At 48.4% G+C, this 24696-nt stretch overlaps 1 protein-coding gene across 2 annotated transcripts; it reads left to right on the top strand.

Moving 5' to 3' along the window:
- Nucleotides 1-1446: 1446 nt before the first annotated feature.
- Nucleotides 1447-24560, top strand: LOC136959787 (radixin). 2 transcript variants are annotated; one of them, XM_067254019.1, is made up of 15 exons: nt 1448-1622; nt 5407-5504; nt 13231-13314; nt 15835-15930; nt 16270-16392; nt 17024-17175; nt 17838-17921; nt 18161-18307; nt 19930-20026; nt 20184-20347; nt 21291-21421; nt 22822-22982; nt 23622-23714; nt 23977-24186; nt 24372-24560. In XM_067254019.1, the coding sequence occupies exons 2-15, from the start codon at nt 5493-5495 to the stop codon at nt 24534-24536; spliced, it is 1719 nt and encodes a 572-aa protein (XP_067110120.1). In that variant the 5' UTR covers nt 1448-1622; nt 5407-5492; the 3' UTR covers nt 24537-24560. The 2 variants fall into 2 exon arrangements, with proteins under 2 accessions (XP_067110121.1, XP_067110120.1); XM_067254020.1 differs by lacking the exon at nt 23622-23714 and having other exon boundaries at nt 1447-1622.
- Nucleotides 24561-24696: the final 136 nt, after the last annotated feature.

Genomic DNA, 24696 nt, shown 5'->3' with positions numbered 1-24696 from the left:
TTTGTATTTGATTTGAGCATGGTGTCCAATATTTTAGTAATGAGGCCAGTGAAGGCCAGAGTCCTCAAAGCCTCACAAGCTTCCTGAGAGAAACAATCTCTCAGTCACAAAGACCAAATTGTTTACCAAAAGGAGCATAGACAAGCATTGACTTTGTTTTCAATGAAATGGTTCAACTGCCATGCTGTGCAGTGCTTTCGATAAAAGCATCAGCTAAACGAATACATCAGGTTACACATTCCTGTGCACCAATAGGTTGATCCCTGCTGTTTTGGGAGTGTTGACTATTTCTGCTCTCACCTGTTCAAACCACCATCACTGCTATATTGGTCCAAACCAGTAAACAGTTCAACAATTTCACATTTTCCATTCAGTTCATATAATTAAATGTAATAATTTGCACGAGTCTTATGGAAGCAATCATGTAATTATTTGATCAAATTACCTATTTGTAAATGAAGTTTCAATGTGTGAAAAGACTGGTCATATGGAAACTGGAGAATGTGTTGTGGCCAAGTGGGGCATAATAACGGCTTCACCGCTAGATGGCGCTGTTAAATCACCTGTATGAGTCACGGCGATGAGAATACGGTGGTCTCCGTGTGTGTGAGTCAGCCACTTCATTACAGTATGGTTACAAGGTGTCAGATAACGCACCACACATGTGGCTTTCAGTCATGACAGTTATGTAGCCTTGAGGTGAAATAACTACGTGAAACCCGTAGACCACAGTGAGTGAACAATGAACCACAGCCAACACCTGGAGATGTGAGTCAAGCGTGAACGTAAAAGCATGAGTAACCCGGTGACAGAGAACCTTGAAATGAGATAAGAGCTCTTTGGTTTGATAAGACACATGGCAAGTTTGGTCATTTGGTTTAACTGCTTCGTCAACTTCATTTGTCTACAATCATTAAGGCCAGTTCATCAATCACTGAATTCATGTGGAGAAAACAGGTTGCGTGGTATAAATAGATCATGATTCAGCAATGTCGTCTGTAGCTTAATCTACATAAAGTTGACAGACATGTAGAGTGCGATGACAAAAACTGCACTCTGCGCACGTGGGGATATCTATCTGGGCATTGACTCATTACATGTAGGCCTATATATATTCTATGTCATGTTTAATGTAGGCTACGTCTAGCCTATGTCTAATTGTAAAAAAAATTTAAGCTTCAGACATTCCTTTATTCATGATATTTGAGTTATCAATAAGCAGCCATCAATGATTCAGTAAATGTATTTCGACGCAAGATGTTTAGGTGATAAACTGTTGTGTAGGTGTGTGTTCCATTCCCAACCAGTGTATAGGTGAGCTGGGTATAGATAAGTCGGACTCACCCCCCCCCCCCCCCCCCCCCCCCCCCATCAAATGAGCCACGCCCCGTACGGTAAGAGTCCGACGGCCATATTGACTATATGCACCTCTTCCCCCGGTGGTGGAACGAGCAGTGGAGTCTCTTCTAACATAGGTTACATCAAGGTGCATACCTTGCCCGGGAATAACGGAGCAGCCTATCTAACGGGAAACTAGGCTATATTTGTTTCGTTGGATATAAAAGTAGGTGCGTCGTTGACCGGGGAACATTTCCCGTTATATCAAGGGAGCTTCGTCTGAGGTGAGTTTGTGGTGCTTTTCGATGGTCTTATACTCTTATAATCTTTAATGTGAGGAAGGTTTGCTGTGGGTTCGGAAGTGTAAAGTCTAGTGGACATTACGATTGTCTCTTACCAGACCAACCATTTGCATGAATGGAGATAGCCTACGCTTTGCGTTAGGCTACAATTATCTACCATGTGAAAGCAAATGTAAAACATTTGACGGATTTACCGCAAAATGACAAACGGTGCCCACAGGTTATTTAGCTTGACTATAATTTGGTATATACACTAAAATACCATAAAAGAAATAGGGGCAATGCAGTGGACGCTGCTTCACGAACGCTAAAATGACCCGTGTTTAATTTTAGCCGACATGGTTAGTTCCCTAATTAATTAGACATATGCTACTTATAGCACAAAGCTATGACTTAGGCTACCACTGTTGCCCTCCTACGGTGCTCACAACAAAAAAACTCATTTGCATCTCATTATTTTTAAACAAGTCATTCTTCCTACTAAACTAATTACTGTTTTTTTAATGACAGTTATGGGTTGTCTCCAGATAAAGCATGGCGGAAACTGTTTTCAGGGTGGTCTGCAACTTTGTTACAAGTGTAGTCAACGCGCCTTTTTTGAGCAAAGTTATTACAGCAGGACGGCACCAGGCCAGGCCCATTAATGTGGCTCATTTGACTAAAGAATCCTTCGAAATGTCCTAAGGTTGTTATAATAGCCAACTGCTAGTAATTGAGGTCGCTTCATCAGAAGCTAGCACACATCCATTCTTCAACTTAAAACGGTTTTGTTAACAACTTTGAGGCAAATTATTATCACCGCTACGTGCGCTAGTGCGCGTCGTGGACTGTCGGGTTCTCCGCGTCTCCATCTGGCAGAAACAGATGCTGTGATGACGTTTGATATTTAGGCCTCTTGATTGGCCCGGTTTGAGGGAGATTCTGTTTTGATGGGCCACTTGCCTAGTCACTCACACCGCCTGTTGCTCAAAGTTCATTCCCCCAGAGCACAGGACTGTCAATGAGATTCTTTCTATTCCAAGTCTTATATTTATATTTTATAAGACCCACAGTTTATACCCAGGAACGCCTCTCCTATAGATGTGTTGATCTACGTGCATTAATTAAATTACTCCCAATATAAATTGTGTGCCTTGTCATAATTTTATCGACATTTAGCCTACCTTTCCAATTCTATTTTCACGATGTTATGAAAGAAGGTTTAGGTGTTGCGTTAGATAATATGCTATGTAACACTGGGTCCGTTATACGCCGAAGTGTGACCCACATTGCAGACAGTGTCACAGACGAATGCTATCTGGTTACGGTGGCGTTGCCTGGTTGGGTTACTCCCGCGGTACGGCCTCGGCCCCAGGGGAAGCCCATCTCCGTGGCTGCGTGCGGAGCGCCAGCTGAAACGGAACAGCGTTCACTCAGGAAATTACTAAGTGTAGGAGGACAGCACCAAGTCAGGCCCAGGTCTGGAGGCTGTGTAGAAGCCGAGTTTGAAGGATGTGTAGAGGCAGAATGGAGGCTGTGTATGCAAGTTGGAGGTTGTGTGGAGGCTGAGTTTGGAGGCTATGTAGCGAATGTGGAGGCCCAGTTTGTAGACAGTGTAGAGAGAACAACTGCAGCATGATGTTGTCACAGCTGCTAGTGGAGGTGCGAGCACACGCACGCACACACACACACACACACACACACACACACACACACACACACACACACACACACACACACACACACACACACACACACACACACACACACACACACACTGACCCTAGTATTGAGAAGCAGTGAGAGTGTGAATGGAGAGTGTGAAGGAAAACAGGATTATCCCGATGCCTGCTATGTGAACTGAGGCCTCATATAACCAGCCTGCTAGAGGTGTGTAAAATACTGCAAAAGGCCAAACAAGTAAGAAAGGAGAAGGAGAGGAAGAAGAGATGAATGAAAGAGAAGCAATGGATGGAGAGAGGGGCGAAAGAGAGGTAAGAGAGCTGAGTGAAAGAGAAACGAGGAGAGAGTTGTGAGCGAGAGTAATCTGTGCTGAACAAAGCCTGTTTTCTTCTGCATGAACGATAACCTGAAAGCCATATCCAATTGAGAGTGAACCTCCGACACACACACACACACGTGCACACACATACACACACACACACACACACACACACACACGTGCACACAGCCTCTCAGCGTTATTAGTGTGAGTGTGCAGTACCTGTGTCCTATTGACTGGTTCTGGATGTTATCAACAACCTGGAAGGTTACAATGGCCTGTAGGTGGGTGTGGAGGCTGTTCCCCCATCCAGAGGTCATTACCTTCCATCCAGACTGAAGCTTCTTGTTCGATAAGGGAGGTTAACAGCCAGGTGATCATCTCTGAGGTTGGATCTAAGTGTGGATCTGTGGGCATCTGTGAAGCCCTCTGACATTGCTTGTGTGTGAAAAATACTTCACAGATAAAATGTTATTGGATTTGAAATAGCCAGTCAGCAGGTCCCTTCTCAAATGCCCTCTCAAAGTTTCTTGTCTTAAATATTGAGAAACAGAGGCCCTCTCAAGTAAATATAGAGCGAGGAGCTAAAGTGGTGTTGTCTATTTGAGACGCAGAGATAATGCACGCCATGTTCCCACCAGAATGTCCTGTATGCTCACTATAACATGAGCAGTGATATCTAGGTAGGGGACGGTGCAGGGTGGAGAGGAGCCTGGTGAACTGACAGCATGCTCCCTAGCTCACAGCATGCTGCAACACCAGGAAGGTGGACAGAAATACTGGAGAGAGAAAGAGACGAGCTGTAGGTCTCACACTGTGACCCGGTATCACATCAGAAGGAGCTTCTGATCTCTCCCAGGCTCAGTGCTTCGTCTGCTCAGGGGCTGGTATTGTTACAGACCTCTGGTATCGCCTCCGCTCAGGTCTATAATGGGGTATCTCTCTCTCGCTCTCTCTCGCTCTCTCTCGCTCTCTATCCCTCTCCCTCCCTCCCTCTCTCTCTCTCTCTCTCTCTCTCTCTCTCTCTCTCTCTCTCTCTCTCACTCACTCTCTCACTCTCACTCTCACTCTATCTCTCTCCCCCACTCTTTCTCTTTTTGTCTCTCTTACTTTCTCTGTTTCTCATCCCCTCTCTGATTCTTCCTCTATCCCCCTCCCTCTCAAGCTTTCTCCATCTCTCTCTCTCTCTTGCCTTTTTTAATCTCTTGCTCTCCCTCTTACTCTTACTCTCCCTCTCACTCTCTCGCTCCATATCTTTCTCTCCTTCTGGAGTCTATTTCCCCAGCCTTGCCAGGGTACCAGTGAGAGTCATTTTACCTTCCCTCAGCTAAACCGGCACCTCATTTCCTTAACACATGCACACGCACACACAGGCTTGCCAGAGCCCTAAGCAATGGTACAGGCTATCACATCGCTGCACAGCCTCCTCTCATTACTGAATTAGGAGACACTATTTCTGGCTCTGCTAGTCTCAGAACTGTTTGAGGGAGGAATACTTCATCCATCCTCCATCCAACCATGCTCTGTCTCTTACTCACTCACTCATTCACCCACTCACTCTGTCTCTCTCTCACACACACACACACTCACACACTCACACACAGGCCCGGGCACAGCGCGTGTTACAGTAATAACACTTCAATAAAAGAAACCTTGGTGAAGTGTCCTTCTCTCTCTCCTTCTCACTCTATCTCCCCTTATTGTTCACTGTTGTTCACCATGTTGACTCAGGTGTTGACAGTGCCTATGTTGTTGTCACCAGCCTGTTGTTGTTGTTGTTGGCAGGCGCTGGAGCCCAGAGGAAGGGGATCGAGACGGAGGACGACTTTTTCTTTTTTTCTCAAAAGGGGACGGGCGGAGAGAGGAGGAAGATGCCCAAACCGGTAAGACACTCTCCCCTCCCTCCTCACCCTCCCTCCTCATCCTCCTCACCCTCCCTCCTCACCCTCCCCTCCCTCCTCACCCTCCCCACCCTCCCCTCCCTCCTCACCCTCCCCACCCTCCTCACCCTCCCCTCCCTCCTCACCCTCCCCTCCCTCCTCACCCTCCTCACCCTCCCCACCCTCCCACCCTCCTCACCCTCCCCTCCCTCAGCACATCTAAGTAGACACCACACACACACACACACACATTATTGCACTTCTTTGTATGGATGCACTGATTAATCGGTCAGCAATTGGTATTGGCAGATTACAGGCCAAAAAAACAATGTTATCTGCCAACAAAATTGCAGAATTGCCAATTGTAAAATATGTTGTACAAAAAAATCAAAAGGAGGCAGTTCATTAAAAACTTTAAACACTCACAGAGGTAAGTTTTCCATTGCAGGAAATAAATGTTTCAGCTTTTTAGACGGGTTTCCCTTTCAGTAAAAACAATAATACACATATGTCCAATTGGTTGCTTTTTATCCTATGTCTGCATGAGGTACAAGTATTTTCTCATTCAAATATATGGAAAAATAACCTGTCTTATTAAAATGGAAGTCTCATCAAATGCAACATTTGTATAAAGATTTTGACATGGTAGAAAAAAAAAATGGTATCGGCCAATCATTTCCTTACTGGGGATCTCCTACTTTTTGGTTTTGCGTCTAATATTTAAATATTTTAGACTTGCAGAAACTGACATCACTAAGACACACACACACACACACACAATGCCTGGCCAGTCGGGAGCTGTACTGAGAACTACTTCTCTGCTTACGGTCGGTTCACGGAAACCATACAAACAAGTCCTTGTTGTCTATTTCTGGGATGAAAGACACATGCATTGTGGCACTCTAGCATGAACACAGGGAGACAGTGAGAGGGCAACCAGGCAGCCCTGCTTAAGTAAGGGCTTTAAAGCCAGCACTGGACACACACAAGCAAGCTTGGCCCTGCACACTCAGACATGTCGAGCTCGGCTGCCCGGGGCCACTTCTCGGAAACAGGGTGATCATGTGACCAAAATCAAAGAGAGGAAGAGGGATGAAAGGGAGAGAATGATGAAAAGCAGGAGTGTGATTGAGGTGGATGGGGGTTGGGGTGTGTTGTGGTAGGGTGGTGTAGGGTGGGGTGGTGTGGTGTAGGGTGGGGTGGGGTGGTGTGGTGTAGGGTGGGGTGGGGCAGGGTGGGGTGGTGTAGGGTGGGGTGGTGTAGGGTGGGGTGGGGTGGTGTCGTGTAGGGTGGGGTGGTGTAGGGTGGGGTGGTGTCGTGTAGGGTGGGGTGGTGTAGGGTGGGTTGGGGTGGTGTAGGGTGGTATAGGGTGGGGTGGTGTAGGGTGGGGTGGGGTGGTGTAGGGTGGTGTAGGGTGGGGTGGTGTAGGGTGGGGTGGGGTGGTGTTGTGTAGGGTGGGGTGGTGTAGGGTGGGATGGTGTCGTGTAGGGTGGGGTGGTGTCGTGTAGGGTGGGGTGGTGTAGGGTGGGGTGGGGTGGTGTAGGGTGGGGTGGTGTAGGGTGGGGTGGGGTGGTGTAGGGTGGGGTGGTGTAGGGTGGGGTGGTGTAGGGTGGTGTAGGGTGGTGTGGGGTGGTGTAGGGTGGGGTGGGGTGGTGTGGTGTAGGGTGGGGTGGGGTGCTGTGGGGTGGTGTAGGGTGGGGTGCTGTGGGGTGGTGTAGGGTGGGGTGGGGTGGGAGGATAGCTGGTAGGAGAAAGCCCCTGAATGGCACACTGTGAAAAGGCTTTATTCCTATAGGGTGTCTTGTGCATGCTGGATCGCAGGTCCGAATCCCACACAGCCCAAGGAAGTAAATCTCCGTTGTGATACTGTCCAGTGTGTGCATTGTTTCATGACTTTGGATCCCAAAACCCCCCTTGCAAATTCGATGCACATACCAAGCACCAGCTAAGATCCATCTGGTTGTTAAAGTACAATGAGATAGTACCAGTTGAGTACCAGGGGTGATAAACCCCTGTGGTGGTCAGGGGCAGGTATAGGTCACGTTCCCTTCATCCAGGCCCCCAGGGGTGGGCTGTTAAAGCAGGCCCGCAGCCTCTCCTCCTCCTGGGCAGGTTATAATGAGGGAGCTCTGGTCCTCCTTCCCTACCCTGGCTGGATGCCCCGAGCTGGGCCTCTCATCCTTTGAGAGCTGCTGCTAAGCACCAGGTCCTGGTGTTTCTCAGTAAAATACCGTTCTCTCAGGTGTGTGTGTCTTAAGTTTGAGTGTTTGATAGCACCTTTTCCTTGTTACTTTGAGTGTGTCCACATGTATCAGTCTGCTTGGCCACGGTGAGAGGCGTGGTTAGAGGCACAGTGGGACTTGATGCATTATTGATTTATTGAGCCGTGTTGCACATGTCGACCCCACCCCCCACCCCCCCACCGCCCCTCTGGACCACAGCGCTACAACCTCTAAATATTTCAGAGCCCAGTTTTCATTAATATAATGGGAATTATCCAAGTCACTAAATCTAATTATAGGGTGTGAACTTCACTAACCCCCAACCTGCCCTGACCACACACACACACACACACCTGCATTCGCTGGCATGCACACACTCTCGTATACACACACGCTACCTCCCTCCTTCTCAATTTTTTTGTTTCTCTCTCGCACACACACACACACACACACACACACACACACACATGTACACACACACACAGACACACACACACCCTAAAGCGAGTGAATTCCCCACGTTCTTCTCTCTTTGACAGTTTTCTTTCTTCTGTTCTCTTTGTTCACCTATCTCTTTCATCTGATCCTTCATTCCCCTTTCTCTACTTTACTCCCTCTCCTATACCCTGTGTCTGTGGGCTGTGTCTTGTCTTGTCTCAAGATACTCTCTCATCATCACTCTCCGAAACTAGAAGCATGGAATTAATTAGCTGGTCTCTCAATGCTATTGACACCATCTTCTCGAAGAGAAGCTCGGGTTCGGGGGAACCCAACTGTCCGGACGGGACGTTTGCAGCTGGCTACACGATGGACGCGTGGGAGAATTGGCGTGTCGTGTGTCTAGCGGCGCTTTCCGTGGAGGACGTTGAAGACATCTTCATATTCGAAACCATGATTACAGGCTTTCTGCTGTTTGGAATAGGCGCTGGCTTTGTATATCGGAAAATTAAGGAAACGGCTGCAGCCATCAAAAGCCCCGTTAGGCTGCCCGATATGATTGATGCGGTGGGCAGAGTTGTTGGAGCTCAGACTGTGAACTTACAACGCAGCATTGATTACAACAGGGATAAGTTTGCGGCTCTGCAAAGGAAGATGGAGGACATGGAGACCTTCCTGAAGGGTGGACGTGAAAATTGAGTTGCGGCTACTCGTCAAAACAACTACCCCAATCTTATCCACTTTCGGCCCCGTAACCAGCACAGGCCTTGGCCAAGGCCGTCGCAGGGAAACAACTCCCCTGGAGAGCGCTGAAGCGAGACTATCTTGCTCCTCCCTTCCTCCCCACCGACATCTGTGGCTTGGTCTCTGCCCGGGTCATGACCAAGGATGTCTCCTGGCCAACACAATCTGCATAGGGAGAATCGGACTGATTGTGGCCTAGGTCGAGGGCGCCAACCCAGACCTACTCACACATTAACTTTCACCTACTACAGATATCACCACCCCCCCACCCCCATCCAACGCCTTCGCCTGCTTGTTTCCCCACGTGTTTTTGTAAATGTTGTTGTGCTTATGTGCTGAGGTTTTTGTCTGTTCCCACACTGTACTCCTCTAGGAGCATTGTCTGGGTGTTGCCTTTTTCTCTCCTCCTCTCTCCTCATGTTATGCTCGTCCTGTCTACCCCCTTGTCATGTTTGTGTATTAGAAACTGCAAGTGGCAGCTCGGATCTAAAATGGATTCGAGAGACCGCAGATAGAGTGCGGCTAGTTTGGTTTGTTAAACGTTTTAGATCAACACTTGTATTAGTGTTTTTGTTGATTTTATGTAAAGCACTTTGAGCTGCAATTCTTGTATGAAAAGTGCTATATAAATAAAGTCTTACTTACTTACTTACTTACTTACTTACTTACTTACTTACTTACTTACCCCTTCATCTCTCTCTCCATCATCCCCTTCTCCTCCAGCCCTCCTCCTCTTTTTCACCACCTCCTCCTCTCCTTCACCTCTTCCTCTACATTGTCATTAATCTGCGCCTCCTTCCGTCCACCTCCTCTCCTTCACCTCCTTCACACACACCCGCCTCTCCCTCCTCCTCTTTCTCCTTCTCTTACCTCTACTGTACTTAATCCCTCCCTCTTTCTTCTCCACCTCAATCTCCGCCGTCTCCTCTTCCTCCTCCCCCAGGTTGTCTGTGCTCCTGGAGAGGAAGGGTTAAGGGGGATTATCTCTCCCGAGGCCCTGGACACAGACTGTCTGTCTGGGGGAGGTGAAGGGGGGATAAGGATGGAGGATGAGGGAGGAGGAGAGAAGTAAGGAAGGTGAATGGAGGAGGGAATGGAGGGAGCAGGCCAGAGGAGGGAGGGAGGGTGGATGGACGAGGAGGAGTGGGGGGTGGGCTGGGGTAGAGGGGTTAGGGGGGGGTGAAGACCCAGACAGGCCCTCTGTGCCCTAAAGCCCCTGCTAAACGGCTTAGCTACAAACAGCTGTGCATTTAATTAGGCTTGTCTGGCTAAACAGAACACACAGGCTCTGCTCGCTGAAACACACACGTACGCACTCACACCCTCCAGTGTTGGGAGCATTCGTCGTATGACGAAAAAATCGGCAATCGAGGGTGGGCTGAATCCATCGCAGTGTGTTGTTTCCTGCTGGCATTTTGCCGATTTAATGTCCTTTGTTTTGGTTATTTAAATGTAAATATATATTATTTTGTAAGTATATGATTTGCTTTTGCTAAATCGTTTACGGTTGATGACTGGGTAACTTGGCCTCTTGCAGTTGAGGTGGCTAATGCTGTTGGTACTCAAGTAGCTTGTTCAGTCGAATGATGTACCTGCATGTAGTTCGGCATCAGATCACTAAATTCACAATTCGGATTGAACCGCGGATTTGAGTCATGGATGGGATCATTGTCCGTATCATCAAATACATTTTACAAATTGAACACTTTGCTTTCCATTTACTTTAATATAATTATTAATAATTATGCGATTTAAATGATGCTAGTGGCGTTTCAAGTTCATCTGCTACATCAGCTAGCCATGACTGTCACTGCTCTTTTTATTTTGTATTCTTATTAGCTTTTTGCTAACTTTTTGGTCGTAACTAATTCACGCTTGTTAATAATCAAATGAACCTTTAGCACTTCAGAGTAAAATACAGCACATACAAGATATATTAATATATCATGTGTAGTCTGTATCTTTTCACTGCAACTCTGCATCGAAATGTTGGGGAATTACAGGGATCCGTATGGGTCACAGATCAACCACTGTCTGTTACTGGCAAATTGTCAAACACCGAATTAGGAGTGCCGAATGCCGAATGCCGAATGCCGAACGTCAAACCCACACAGCTGGTGTGAGTTTGACAGTTGGTGAGGAGAAGTTATCAGTTTGACCACATCTTGCTCTGTCTGCTGCTCTATCTATGTCAGTCTGTCTCCCGCTCTCTCTCGCTCTCTCTCTCTCTCTCTCTCTCTCTCTCTCTCTCTCTCTCTCTCTCTCTCTCTCTCTCTCTCTCTCTCTCTCTCTCTCTCTCTCTCTCTCTCTCTCTCTCTCTCTTGCACACACACTTCACACTTCACACACAAACACTAACTGTCCCTCAAGTAAGCTATTTTGGGTGCAAAGGACATCACAACAGCACAAATACACCAGATTCAACCCATTAGTAATACAGTTCATGGAAACTAGTCTAGTGAACAGGCTGTAGGAGGTCAGAGTGGATTTAGCCTGACCGTTAGCTCCCAGTTAGCTACACTATGTACTGTACATGAGCTACATGACCACGGGCCTTCACTCAGTCTAAACAGGGTTAATCCTGGTTGGTTTATTTTCCGGCCCTTCGGCGTTTAAATCCCTGTGTAGAACCATCACCAGGCTTTTTAGGAAATTAGTTGTGAGGCGTTAAACACTCATCCACCAAGCCACTGGGAACACACTCTCTTTCTCTCTTTCCCTAAATACACACATAATAACGTCAAATCTGTTTTCCGAGTCACAAGTGACACAACAGTGTTCCTTGCTCTTCTAAAAGCAGACGGTTCCATGTCGACAAGCCTTCCTTGGGATTGTGTGGGGCTTTCCTCCCGGAACACACACACACACACATTTAGCCAACATACTCTGGCGGTCAATAAGGTTTGGAGGAATCCCTGATGTAATAGTTATTTTAAGGAACTTGGAAAAGGAGCTTGTTTCTGTCGAATGTCCTTTGAGCCAGAGATGGATTGTGTTCATGGTGGCTATTACGGACACTCTGAGACCATGACAGACCTTTGAGGACATCACAGACACTCTAATGTCTCCTTCGAGCAGGAGGTTGATGCACTCTCCTCTGTAGGGTGGGGGTGGGGCGGGGGGGGGGGGGGCACTCTGCTCACTAAACAGGATTAAGATGGCGGTTTAGTTTATATTGACTGTTGAAATCCTGATGAGGTGGGATGACTTTGAGGCAAAAGAAATTAGGGGCAAAGTCTGAACTGAGGGAAAGGTTGCATGTTATTCCAGTATGGTAGACATTGAGACACTATTGCTCTCTCTCTCTCTCTCTCTCTCTCTCTCTCTCTCTCTCTCTCTCTCTCTCTCTCTCTCTCTCTCTCTCTCTCTCTCTCTCTCTCTCTCTCTCCCTCCCCCCCCTCTCCTATCTGTCTCTGTGTCTCACTGTCTGCCTGTATTTCTTCATTCTCTTTCTATTTTTCTTTATTTATCTCTCTCTTTCTCCCTCCCCCTCCCCCTGTTTTTCTCTATGCCCTGTGTCTACTGAACGTGAAAATTAGCTTTGACCCTTGACTTAGAACCAGCTAATGAAACTTCTCCTCTCACCTCTCCTCCCCCCCCCCCCCCCCCCCCCCCCCCCCCCCCAATACGTAGGTACCATATACAGCACTATGACTTCATTGTATGTAAGCGGGGCACTGCAAGCCTGTCACACTAAAAGTGCAGGGTATTTATAGACATCTGATAGGAAATGGAACACACACACACACCCACACACCCGAGTCAGCTGAGACCTTTACGGTAACGGTATGTTCCTCGAATCACACAGCACATATGGCAGTTCCAATCAGGAGGCAGTGTACATACAACACATCTAACTCAACACAGCACACTAGGTGACACTAGGACACGCTCTGCTCTCTCTCTCTCTCTCTCTGTCTGCTGTCTGTTTTGAGGTGGAGCTGGTTGAATTAGACAGCCAGCTGAGAGGACTGATAGAGCGAGAGAGCGAAAGAGAGAGGGAGATAAGAGGAGAGGACGAAGGGAGGGGCCAGAGGAGAGGGGGGGGCGAGAGAAGCGCACCACGCAGAGTGTCTATGTGTGACGTAGAGGAAAAGAGAGAGTGTGTGTGACGTGAGCATTGCGTGTCTGTTTGGTGTGGTAAAGATGGGTATGTAGATGTGTGTTTGTGTAGGAAAACACTGTTGCACACGGCATACATTGTGTGAACTGGGTGAACTTAGATTAGTAACATTGTAGACATTATGACAACACGAACAACATGATCCATATGTGACTAATATTAATATGCCTCTGTCTTTGTGTGTGTGTATGTGTGCCTCCAGATAAATGTGAGGGTGACCACCATGGATGCTGAGCTGGAGTTTGCCATCCAGCCCAACACCACAGGAAAACAGCTGTTTGACCAGGTAGGATTCTGACCCTGCTTACTGACCTACACTACTGACCTACACTACTGACTTATACTACACTACTGACCTACACTACTGACTTATACTACACTACTGACCTACACTACTGACTTATACTAAACTACTGACCTACACTACTGACTTATACTACACTACTGACCTATACTACTGACTTATACTACACTACTGACTTATGCTACACTACTGACTTATACTACACTACTGACCTACACTACTGACTTATACTACACTACTGACCTACACTACTGACCTACACTACTGACTTATACTACACTACTGACCTATACTACTGACTTATACTACACTACTGACTTATGCTACACTACTGACTTATACTGCACTACTGACCTATACTACTGACTTATAATACACTACTGACCTACACTACTGACTTATGCTACACTACTGACCTACACTATGCTACTGACTTGTGCTACACTACTGACCGACACTATACTACTGACTTATACTACACTACTGACCTACACTACACTACTGACTTATACTACACTACTGACTTAATACACTAGTGACTTATACTACACTACTAACTTATACTACACTACTAACTTATACTGGTTTTGGAATCATTTTCTTTTCTTTCTTCACTGAACTGAAGTGGACTGGAGGGCTGTCCTGGTTAGGGAGTGTGGAGGGACTGGACTGGGCTGAGCCGAGCTGGCCTGGACTGGGTAAAGGACAGAACAGTCATTGTCCCCATGTCAGTGACAGAGAGACAGATGAGCACAGAGAGAGGCTGGTGGAGAATGGTAGGAGGTGGGAGGCATGTGTGTGTGTGTGTGTGTTTATATTGTTTGAGAGGAGAATGGTTATCTTTCAGTTCGCAGTGCTCAGAGACAGCCTGCTGAGAAAAGGAAAAAGCATAGAGCAGTGTGTGTGAATGAGAGGAGGGTACAAGGTGTGTTCTGTTCCTTCAGAGGAGGGTACAAGGTGTGTTCTGTTCCTTCAGAGGAGGGTACCAGGTGTGTTCTGTTCCTTCAGAGGAGGGTACCAGGTGTGTTCTGTTCCTTCAGAGGAGGGTACAAGGTGTGTTCTGTTCCTTCAGAGGAGGGTACCAGGTGTGTTCTGTTCCTTCAGAGGAGGGTACCAGGTGTGTTCTGTTACTTCAGAGGAGGGTACAAGGTGTGTTCTGTTCCTTCAGAGGAGGGTACCAGGTGTTTTCTGTTCCTTCAGAGGAGGGTACCAGGTGTGCTCTGTTCCTTCAGAGGAGGGTACAAGGTGTGTTCTGTTACTTCAGAGGAGGGTACCAGGTGTTTTCTGTTCCTTCAGAGGAGGCTACCAGGTGTGTTCTGTTACTTCAGAGGAGGGTACAAGGTGTGTTCTCTTCCTTCAGAGGAGGGTACCAGGTGTGTTCTGTTCCTTCAGAGGAGGGTACCAGGTGTGTTCTGTTACTTCAGAGGAGGGTACAAGGTGTGTTCTCTTCCTTCAGAGGAGGGTACCAGGTGTGTTCTGTTCCTTCAGAGGAGGGTACCAGGTGTGTTCTGTTACTTCAGAGGAGGCTACCAGGTGTGTTCTGTTACTTCAGAGGAGGGTACCAGGTGTGTTCTGTTACTTCAGAGGAGGCTACCAGGTGTGTTCTGTTACTTCAGAGGAGGGTACCAGGTGTGTTCTGTTCCTTCAGCCGGTGGAACCAGGTCCATCCACTGCTTCAGAGAGGTTTTGACTGGAACAGTGTTGGACCACAGCCCAGAGTCTGACTCTGGGACGATCCTCTTCTGCTGACTCCTCTGGGGCTTTCCATCACACACACACACACACACACACACACACACACACACACACACACACACACACACACACACACATACACACACATACACAACCTTTAATGCACTCGCTCACATAAGCTCTCACACCCATATAAAGAAAACGGTACATCTCTCTCTCTCTTTAAATATGATAAGGGCCATCATGTGATCTCAGATGTTCTAGATAGGGGAATCATCTACATGCAGTCTATTTATGATCCCCATACACACGCATACGCACACACTCACACACACACACAGGTTCGTACAGCTGAGTCGGGCCAGGAGCAGACCGCTGACTCACCACTTGTCGATGTCTGATGCCTGATGCCTGTGCCCAGAAGTCTCCATAGCAACCAGCTCTCTGCCAGTAACTGATGCACGCTGGCTGTGGCTAGACATTCATGTGAACCGCTGTGTGTGTGCGTGTTACTGAATGAGAGAGAGTGATAGGGTGTTTGTGTGTTTGTGTGTATCTCATTCATAAAAGCCGTCAGTTCATTTTTCCTCATGCTGATTTTCTGATCACGGGAAGATTACATCACAGGCTGCTTGCAGAAGTATGATTGGAAGACAAACACACATGCACACACACACATGTACACGCACACATACACGCACATGCACACACACACACACGTGTAGCAGTGATTTGTGCCACCATACTGGGATCACGCCACACTGACACGCGTGTGTGTGTGTGTATGCGTGTGTGTGTGTGATCCAGGTGGTGAAGACCGTGGGGCTGAGGGAGGTGTGGTTCTTTGGCCTCCAGTATACAGACAGCAAAGGATACAGCACCTGGCTGAAGCTCAACAAAAAGGTCAGTGCGTGTGCGTGTGTGTGTGCGTGTGTGTTTGTTTATGTATGTCTACTCTGTGCTCTGTGTTCACTTGATGTTCATATGACAGTGTGATGTGTCTGTGCCTGTGCGAGTGTGTGTATGCATGTTTGTATGTGGATGCATGTGTGGATTTGTGGATGCATGTGTGGATTTGTGGATGCGTGTGTATGTATGTGTGTGTGTGTGTATGTATGTGTGTGTGGATGTGTGTGTGTGTGGATGTGTGTGTGTGTGGATGTGTGTGTGTGTGGATGTGTGTGTGTGTGGATGTGTGTGTGTGTGGATGTGTGTGTGTGTGGATGTGTGTTTGTACTCCAGGTGACCCAGCAGGATGTGAAGAAGGAAAACCCGCTCCAGTTTAAGTTCAGGGCCAAGTTCTTCCCCGAGGACGTGTCAGAGGAGCTGATCCAGGAGATCACCCAGAGGCTCTTCTTTCTGCAGGTACACACACACACACACACACACACTCATGCACACACACACACACATAAACACACACACGCCCATCCTTCCTTCAGCCCTGAGTTGGACCTCTACGTTGTTTCTGCAGGTCAAAAATATATTTTCAGCACCTAAATATGTCATGATGTTTGTAACAGGAACTCCAGTGTCAGTGGAGGTTTCCCTGCAAGTGGAGAACAGGGCTGAGAGTCGAGATGGAGCGTAGAGATAGAGAGTAGAGATGTAGAGTAGAGATGAAGAGTAGAGATGTAGAGTAGAGATGGAGGGTAAATATGTAGAGTAGAGATGGAAGGTAGAGATCTAGAGTAGAGATATAGAGTAGAGATGGAGCATAGAGATAGAGAGTAGAGATGTAGAGTAGAAATGTAGAGTAGAGATGAAGAGTAGAGATGTAGAGTAGAGATGTAGAGTAGAGATGGAGGGTAGAGATGTAGAGTAGAGATGGAAGGTAGAGATGTAGAGTAGAGATGCAGAGTAGGGATGAAAGGTATAGATGTAGAGTAGAGATGGAAGGTAGAGATGTAGAGTAGAGATGGAGCGTAGAGATGCATAGTAGAGATGCAGAGTAGGGATATGGAGATTTAGAGTAAAGCCATGCTGTGTGTTCCAGGTGAAGGAGGCCATACTGAATGATGAGAACTACTGTCCTCCAGAGACGGCCGTGCTGCTGGCTTCCTACTCTGTCCAGTCCAAGTACGCTGACTACAGCAAGGACCTCCACAAGCCTGGATACCTCACCTCAGACAGACTGCTGCCCCAGAGGTCTGCAAGCCTGTCTGTCTGTCTATCTATCTATCTATCTATCTATCTATCTGTCTGTCTGTGGGGTAGAACACTGGGTAGAACGCTGGCTAGACGAGGAGAGATGTTCTCTGCTAGGTTTAACTCTGAACTGTCCTGATGTCATTCTAATACTTGTTTCCAATACATGTTTTGCTGTGGATCAAATCAGCAGCTATGATTGTTTCTCATAGTTTACTAGTCAACGGATCGCTGTAAGTTCACCACGTTAAAACCTCCACCTCAGCCCCAGCACCAAGCGCTAGTTTAGCCTGTCCACTTCCTGCTCGAGTGGGTGCCGTGTTGTCATAGTAACTGAGAGGACCGGCCCCCAGGACCTTTCTGTGTGCTGCTCGTCTCCTCCCCGCCCCCCTCCTCTGAGAGGGGGCCTGTCTGTGTGTACGTGTGTGTACGTGTGTGTACGTGTGTGTACGTGTGTGTGTACGTGTGTGTGTGTGTGGTGTGTGTGTGCTCGGACGGCCATTATTCATGTGGATGGAGACTATGCTCCGCATAGACTAAAATATGCTTTAGGTGCAAACCAAAGGTGTCCCTTTTACAGTAGTGGTATGAGACTTTGTTAGTGTTCTGTGAGTGTGTGTCTCTAGTCGGGTCTAATCTGTGTGTGTGTGTGTGTCCTGCAGAGTACTGGAACAGCACAAGCTTACCAAGGAGCAGTGGGAAGACAGGATACAGAGCTGGCACGAGGAGCACAGAGGCATGCTGAGGTACGTGTGTGTGAGTGTGTGCGAGTGTGTGTGTGTGTGTGAATGTGTGTTTCCTTTGTCTGGGTCTCTCAAGGTATGCGTTGAGATCTTTTGACATCAGGATGTTTATACATGGTCAGAAGTGTGTTTGTGTGTGCGTCACTATCCTGACTTATACACTACATACTTGCTTGTGTGTGTGTGTACGTGTCATTCATCTGACACATACGATGCCTGTGTGTGTGTATCTGTGCGAGCAGGGAGGACTCCATGATGGAGTACCTGAAGATCGCCCAGGACCTGGAGATGTACGGGGTCAACTACTTTGAGATCAAGAACAAGAAGGGCACTGAGCTGTGGCTGGGTGTGGACGCCCTGGGCCTCAACATCTACGAGCACGAAGACAAGTCAGACACTCTCCTACTGCTCCTCTACCACGCCACACTGTCCTACTGCGCCTCTACCACGCCACACTGTCCTACTGCTCCTCTACCACGCCACACTGTCCTACTGCTCCTCTACCACACCACACTGTCCTACTGCTCCTCTACCACGCCACACTCTCCTACTGCGCCTCTACCACGCCACACTGTCCTACTGCGCCTCTACCACGCCACACTGTCCTACTGCTCCTCTACCACGCCACACTCTCCTACTGCTCCTCTACCACGCCACACTCTCCTACTGCTCTTCTACCACGCCACGCTCTCCTACTGCTCCTCTACCACGCCACACTCTCTCACTGCTCCTCTACCACGCCACACTCTCTCACTGCTCCTCTACCACGCCACGCTCTCCTACTGCTCCTCTACCACGCCACACTCTCTCACTGCTCCTCTACCACGCCACGCTCTCCTACTGCTCCTCTACCACGCCACACTGTCCTACTGCTCTTCTACCACGCCACGCTCTCCTACTGCTCCTCTACCACGCCACGCTCTCCTACTGCTCTTCTACCACGCCACGCTCTCCTACTGCTCCTCTACCACTCCACACTCTCCTACTGCTCTTCTACCACGCCACACTTTACGTTAAGGTTACATTAACTACCATGTCACTACATGGCAAGACCTGAAGTCAAAACCATATGCGTACATAGGAATTGCAATGTAATGAAATTGTATTAGCCGTTAGCGGTGTGGATTGCTGCTAAGATGGAAGAAGGCACTGTGTGGGGGAGGGATGGAAGGAGGATGTGGATGTTGTACAGGGGCAGTTGAAGGTTGTTACCGAAACAAGATCAGTGTTAACATCCTCTTACCCCTGGAAAGCCTAGCCGGCCCCATACCAAATTTCACGCAATAACTTGTACTGCTAACACAGCGCACTACATAAGCATTGCAGTGTTTCTACAATGTTAGTACTATAGACATTGCTATGTAGTTACATGGTAGTTCATGTAACCTTAATGTAAAGTTAATAACTGAATCGCATTAACTCTAGCACCTGCTCCTAGTACCTTCCCCTAGCCCCTCACCCTAGTACATTCCTCTGACACCTACAACTATCCCATAAACCTAGCACCTAGCACTAAGTCTACCCCTTCTTCTTACATCTGGTCCCTAATCCTAGTTCCCAGTTCCTGAAGCTAACCCAGCCAGACTACTGTATGTGTATGTCAACCAGATCCTGTGCTTGATCTGTGTTTCTGTGGTAACAGACAGTATCAACCAATCAGAATGCTTCATCACATGCCATGAGGCAGCGTCAGGCTTGCTACCATGGAGACGGCTGAGCACGTTCAGGCCAGAGCAGCTGTGTGACACTAGCGCCCCCTGCTGCATGACAGCAGTACAAACTGGTCCATTCTGCTTAGTAACACAGGAAACACACCACCCTTACATTAACCCTGAAGGGCTGTTGACAGGATTTAAATCATCTCTCTTTCTCTGTCTCCCTCTTTCTCTCGCCTTCTCTCTCCCTCTCTCTGCTGTTCTGTCTCTCTCTGGATCTTCCTCTCTCTCTTTCTCCCTGTATCGCTCTTTTTCCCCTTCTCTCTGTCTCTCTCTGTCTCTCTCTCTTTCTCCAGGTTGACACCAAAGATCGGCTTCCCCTGGAGCGAGATAAGAAACATCTCCTTCAATGACAAGAAGTTTGTCATCAAACCCATTGACAAGAAAGCTCCAGTGAGTCTGCTGTACTTTCTCTTTCATGCTCTGTCTCTCCTGTCTCTCTATGTCTCTTACTCTGTTTCTCTCTCTATGTCTCTCTCTCTCTCTCATACACTTACACACAGAGCGCATAAAACACCACACACACGCTAACGAGAGGCCATCTCCCCAGGACTTTGTGTTCTACGCTCCCCGGTTGCGGATCAACAAGCGCATCCTGGCCCTGTGCATGGGCAACCACGAGCTGTACATGAGGAGGAGGAAGCCTGACACCATCGAGGTGCAGCAGATGAAGGCCCAGGCCCGCGAGGAGAAACACCACAAACAGATGGAGAGGTTACTGGAAGCACACACACACACACATACACACACACACACACACACACACACACACACATACACTCACAAACACACACACATACACATACATATTCACACACACATGCACACACATACACATTCACACACACACATAGACAAAGCACATATGGTGTGCATGCATACACACAATACTGACACACATACACAGTACATACAGAGCCTACGCACGCACACACACACTCACATACACAGAACAGACTAAGGCCGAATCCCAATACTCTGTCTTACCTCTACCCCTAGCCCTTAGTTTACCCTCGCCCTTGTCCCTCGAAACTGAGGGGTAAGGGCTACATAGCCCTATGAAATGAGACACCACTTGGTAACAGTTACGTATATCTGATATCAAACGAAATTTGCTGCTAATGGAGTTTAGTTAAAACTGTAGACATGCATGGAGTCCATTCAAGGCTAATCAGAGAAATGCGGGACTGTTGTGCAAATTAGCACTGTAACGTTAGTGTAGCAAACTACCAATTATACTTCTCCGGCCTTAAGGGGTAAGACAGAGTATTGGGATTCGGCTTCAGTCAAGCTCTGTGATGGAACTATCATGACCAACAGGGGGCAGCATTGTATTTGTAAAACTGTCAGGGACATCCAAACACAAAAGGATCACAGTAGTACACGAGGCCCAGTTTCCCAGGCATGGGTTAAGCCTAAAGTAAGAGAAATATTCTATGAAAATCTCCATTGAAAAAGGTTTTTAGTCTTGGACTAGGCTCAGTCCATGTCTGGGAAACTGGGCCACAGTGTCTGAGCTGTAGAATGGAGAGGCCCATCACACACACATAGATAAGCCAGGTTACATCTGGGTCCTGAGGCCCTCGTTAGATTCCTCTCACGCAGTTGGACATCACGACACGCTTGTTTTGATCACTTGGATGCTTCCGCCCGGCAGAGCCCAGCTGGAGAACGAGAAGAAGAAGAGAGAGCATGCGGAGAAGGAGAAGGAGAGGATAGAGAGAGAGAAGGACGAGCTCATTGAGAGGCTGAGACAGATCGAGGGGCAGACACTCAAGGCCCAGAAAGGTACAGTATATTATATATATACTATATATATATATACATATATACATATATATTATAGAACAGTAGAGGTTCTGTATCTGTGAACATAGCTGAGGTCCCACACGACGGACTGGTGGATCAGGAGTTGCAGAATGGACATGAACATGCCGTTGTTAAAATTCCATCTGAAAGATCAATTGATGTCAAAATGTATCTGTGTGTCTGTACATGTATGTCTGTGGTGACTGTGTGTGTGCCTAAACATGTTTGTCTGTGTATATGCCTACACATGTCCTATATATCTATTAGTGGTGGGCATAGATTCATTTTTTTAATCTAGTTTAATCTCACTGTAATCTTGGCGTTAATCTAGATTAATCTAGATTAAAATGGCTCATTTGAATTCCGCCGAAGGCATTCAGAATATGTGTGCTACCCAAATAATGACTAAAAGTAAGTCTTTGAGAACGGGTTTCTCAAGCCAGGTGGCGCATAGACCAGGAGCTCATCTCCTGTTTAAAAATGCATCACAAACTGCTTGAGAAAGCTGTTCTACTATGATAATTGGTGATGAAAATAAATTATGTTCAATAAGATGTACTTTTGTTTATTAACTGTTTATTAGATTAGTTAGCTTGGCTGATAGAGCTGTGCTGACGGGCTTGCCTCGGTTGCACTCAAACAAAGTAGTTTGAAGACGACTCTTCCCCTGCGCTACATCAGTGCTTGGCCCGGCATCTTCCGCATTAGCTAAGGGATGCTTTGCGTTTAGGTGGTATTTGAGACTGGAAGAACTCCTACAGTAAATTAATTCCGCATAGCACAAGGTGCAAACAACCTTAGTGTTGTTGAGGTTTCCATTGGGAAGCTTCTTAAAAATACATTTTCCCTGAAACAAACCAGGCGGCTTCATAGCTGCATCCATGTTAGCACGTCACGTTTGATGTGATAATTTCATACACAAGGCATACATTTAGTCATTTAGCATTTAGCAGACGCTCTTATCCAGAGCGACTTACAGTAAGTACAGGGACATTCCCCCCGAGGCAAGTAGGGTGAAGTGCCTTGCCCAAGGACACACCGTCATTTGACACGGCCGGGAATCGAACCAGCGACCTTCTGATTACTAGCCCGCTTCTCTAACCGCTCAGCCACCTGACCCCCGCATACACACAGGTTCGAAGACTCGTTCTCGCCCACTACAGTGCAATTCGGCTAGGTATACATCCGCGCTAAAATATCAAGGTGAAAGTCATCATAGCTTGCGTAGTATAGACCCAGCTCCCAACCCAACTTTGAGAATAGATTAACGGCAATATTATTTTTATCGCCGATAAGAGTCGCAGCGCGTTAACACCGATAACGGCCCACCACTAATATCTATATGAACGTGTGTGTCCTGGGTGTGTGTGGGTCCTCAGAACTGGAGGAGCAGACCCTGAGGGCTCTGGAGCTGGAGCATGAAAGGAAGAGGGCGAAGGAGGAGGCCGAGCGGCTGGAGAGGGAGAAGCAGGCGGCGGAGGATGCCAAGGCAGCGCTGGCCCAGCAGGCTGCAGACCAGATGAAGAACCAGGAGCAGCTGGTAACAGCACACACCTGGAGGGGAGAGGGGAGGGAGGGGGTCGTACCTGGTGGAGACACCTGGAGGGGAGGGGGGGGGGGTTGTACCGGGTGGAGACACCTGGAGGGGAGGGGGGGGGGGGGGTCGTACCTGGTGGAGACCACTGGATGGGAGGCGGGGGGGGGTCGTACCTGGTGGAGACACCTGGAGGGGAGGGGGGGAGGGGGGGGTCATACCTGGTGGAGACACCTGGGGGGGGGTTGGGTGGTTCTCATACGTCATACCTGGAGGGTCACACTTGGGGGGGTTGGGGGGGGGACATGGGTCAAAAGTGGGGGTTATAACTGGGGGAGGGGTTATACCTGGGGGAGGGGTTAAACCTGGGGGAGGGGTTATACCTGGGGGAGGGGTTAAACCTGGGGGAGGGGTTATACCTGGGGGAGGGGTTAAACCTGGGGTCCCAATTTAGCATCTAGATAAATAACTTAATAAAGCGTCCAGTAATTGATAAACTCTGACAGCCCAACCCCACCATGGAGCTCCAGCCTTGGGCAAGTTATGTGTGTGTGTGTGTGTAACACTAATAATAACAGTAGTGTGTGTCACAGAAGAGGTAAGTGTGTGTTACAGAGGAGTGTGCCCTGTGCTTGTTGCTTGCAGGCTGCTGAGCTGGGAGAGTTCACAGCCAAAATCGCTCTTCTTGAGGAAGCCAAGAGGAAGAAGGAGGAGGAGGCCAGCGAGTGGCAGCACAAAGTAACGGTTACCCCCCCTCACACGCATGCTGCCCTCTCTACCTTCTCTTCCTGTATCTTTATACATCCCTAGCATGACTGGATGTGTGTGTGAATGTGTGTCAGTGTGAGTGTAAAAACAAAGTTTTCTTTGTTACTTATGTTTAGTATCACCCCTGCCTAGTGTCTGACCTGTGATTGGCTCCGCCCCTGCCTAGTGTCTGACCTGTGATTGGCTCCGCCCCTGCCTAGTGTCTGACCTGTGATTGGCTCCGCCCCTGCAGGCGTTGTCAGCTCAGGAAGACCTGGAGAAGACCAAGGAGGAGCTGAAGACCGTGATGTCATCGCCGCCGGCGCTGGAGCAGGACGAGCAGGACGAGACGAACGGCGAGGCGAGCGCCGAGCTGCGCAGCGACGGGGTGAGCAGCCATCGCAGCGAGGAGGAGCGCATCACCGAGGCCCAGAAGAACCACCGCGTCAAGAAGCAGCTGCAGGTAGGAGGAGCCAGCCCCCTAACCCCTCCCCTTCCAGCTCCCTGTATCTTCCTCTGTGCGTTTTGGTCGGTCTCTCTCTCTCTCTCTCTCTCTCTCTCTCTCTCTCTCTCTCTCACTCACTCACTCACTCACTCACTTCCATGTCATTCCTCCATCTTTGACATCTGTCCCTCTCCCCCTCTCAGGCGCTGAGCTCAGAGCTGGCCGAGGCCCGAGACGACTCCAAGAAGACCCAGAACGACGTTCTGCACGCGGAGAACGTCAAGGCGGGCCGCGACAAGTACAAGACCCTGAGGCAGATCCGCCAGGGCAACACCAAGCAACGCATCGACGAGTTTGAGTCCATGTGAGAGAGAGGGACGCTCGTTCAACATGACGACCCTGCCCCGTCCCCAAACCCCCTGCAGAATAAAGGTCAGAGGGGCGGGGCTCCGGTGTCCCGCCCTCTACGCCTTGCCAAAGCTCCGCCCTCTAGCAGGTGTCCAAGCAAACAGCATGTGGCCTGTAGCC

This window comes from Osmerus mordax, chromosome 2 (genome assembly GCF_038355195.1).
Source record: "Osmerus mordax isolate fOsmMor3 chromosome 2, fOsmMor3.pri, whole genome shotgun sequence".
NCBI classification, from domain to species: Eukaryota; Metazoa; Chordata; class Actinopteri; order Osmeriformes; family Osmeridae; genus Osmerus; species Osmerus mordax.
Note: the sequence above shows the minus strand (reverse complement) of the source record. Positions and strands in the feature narration are given on the sequence as shown.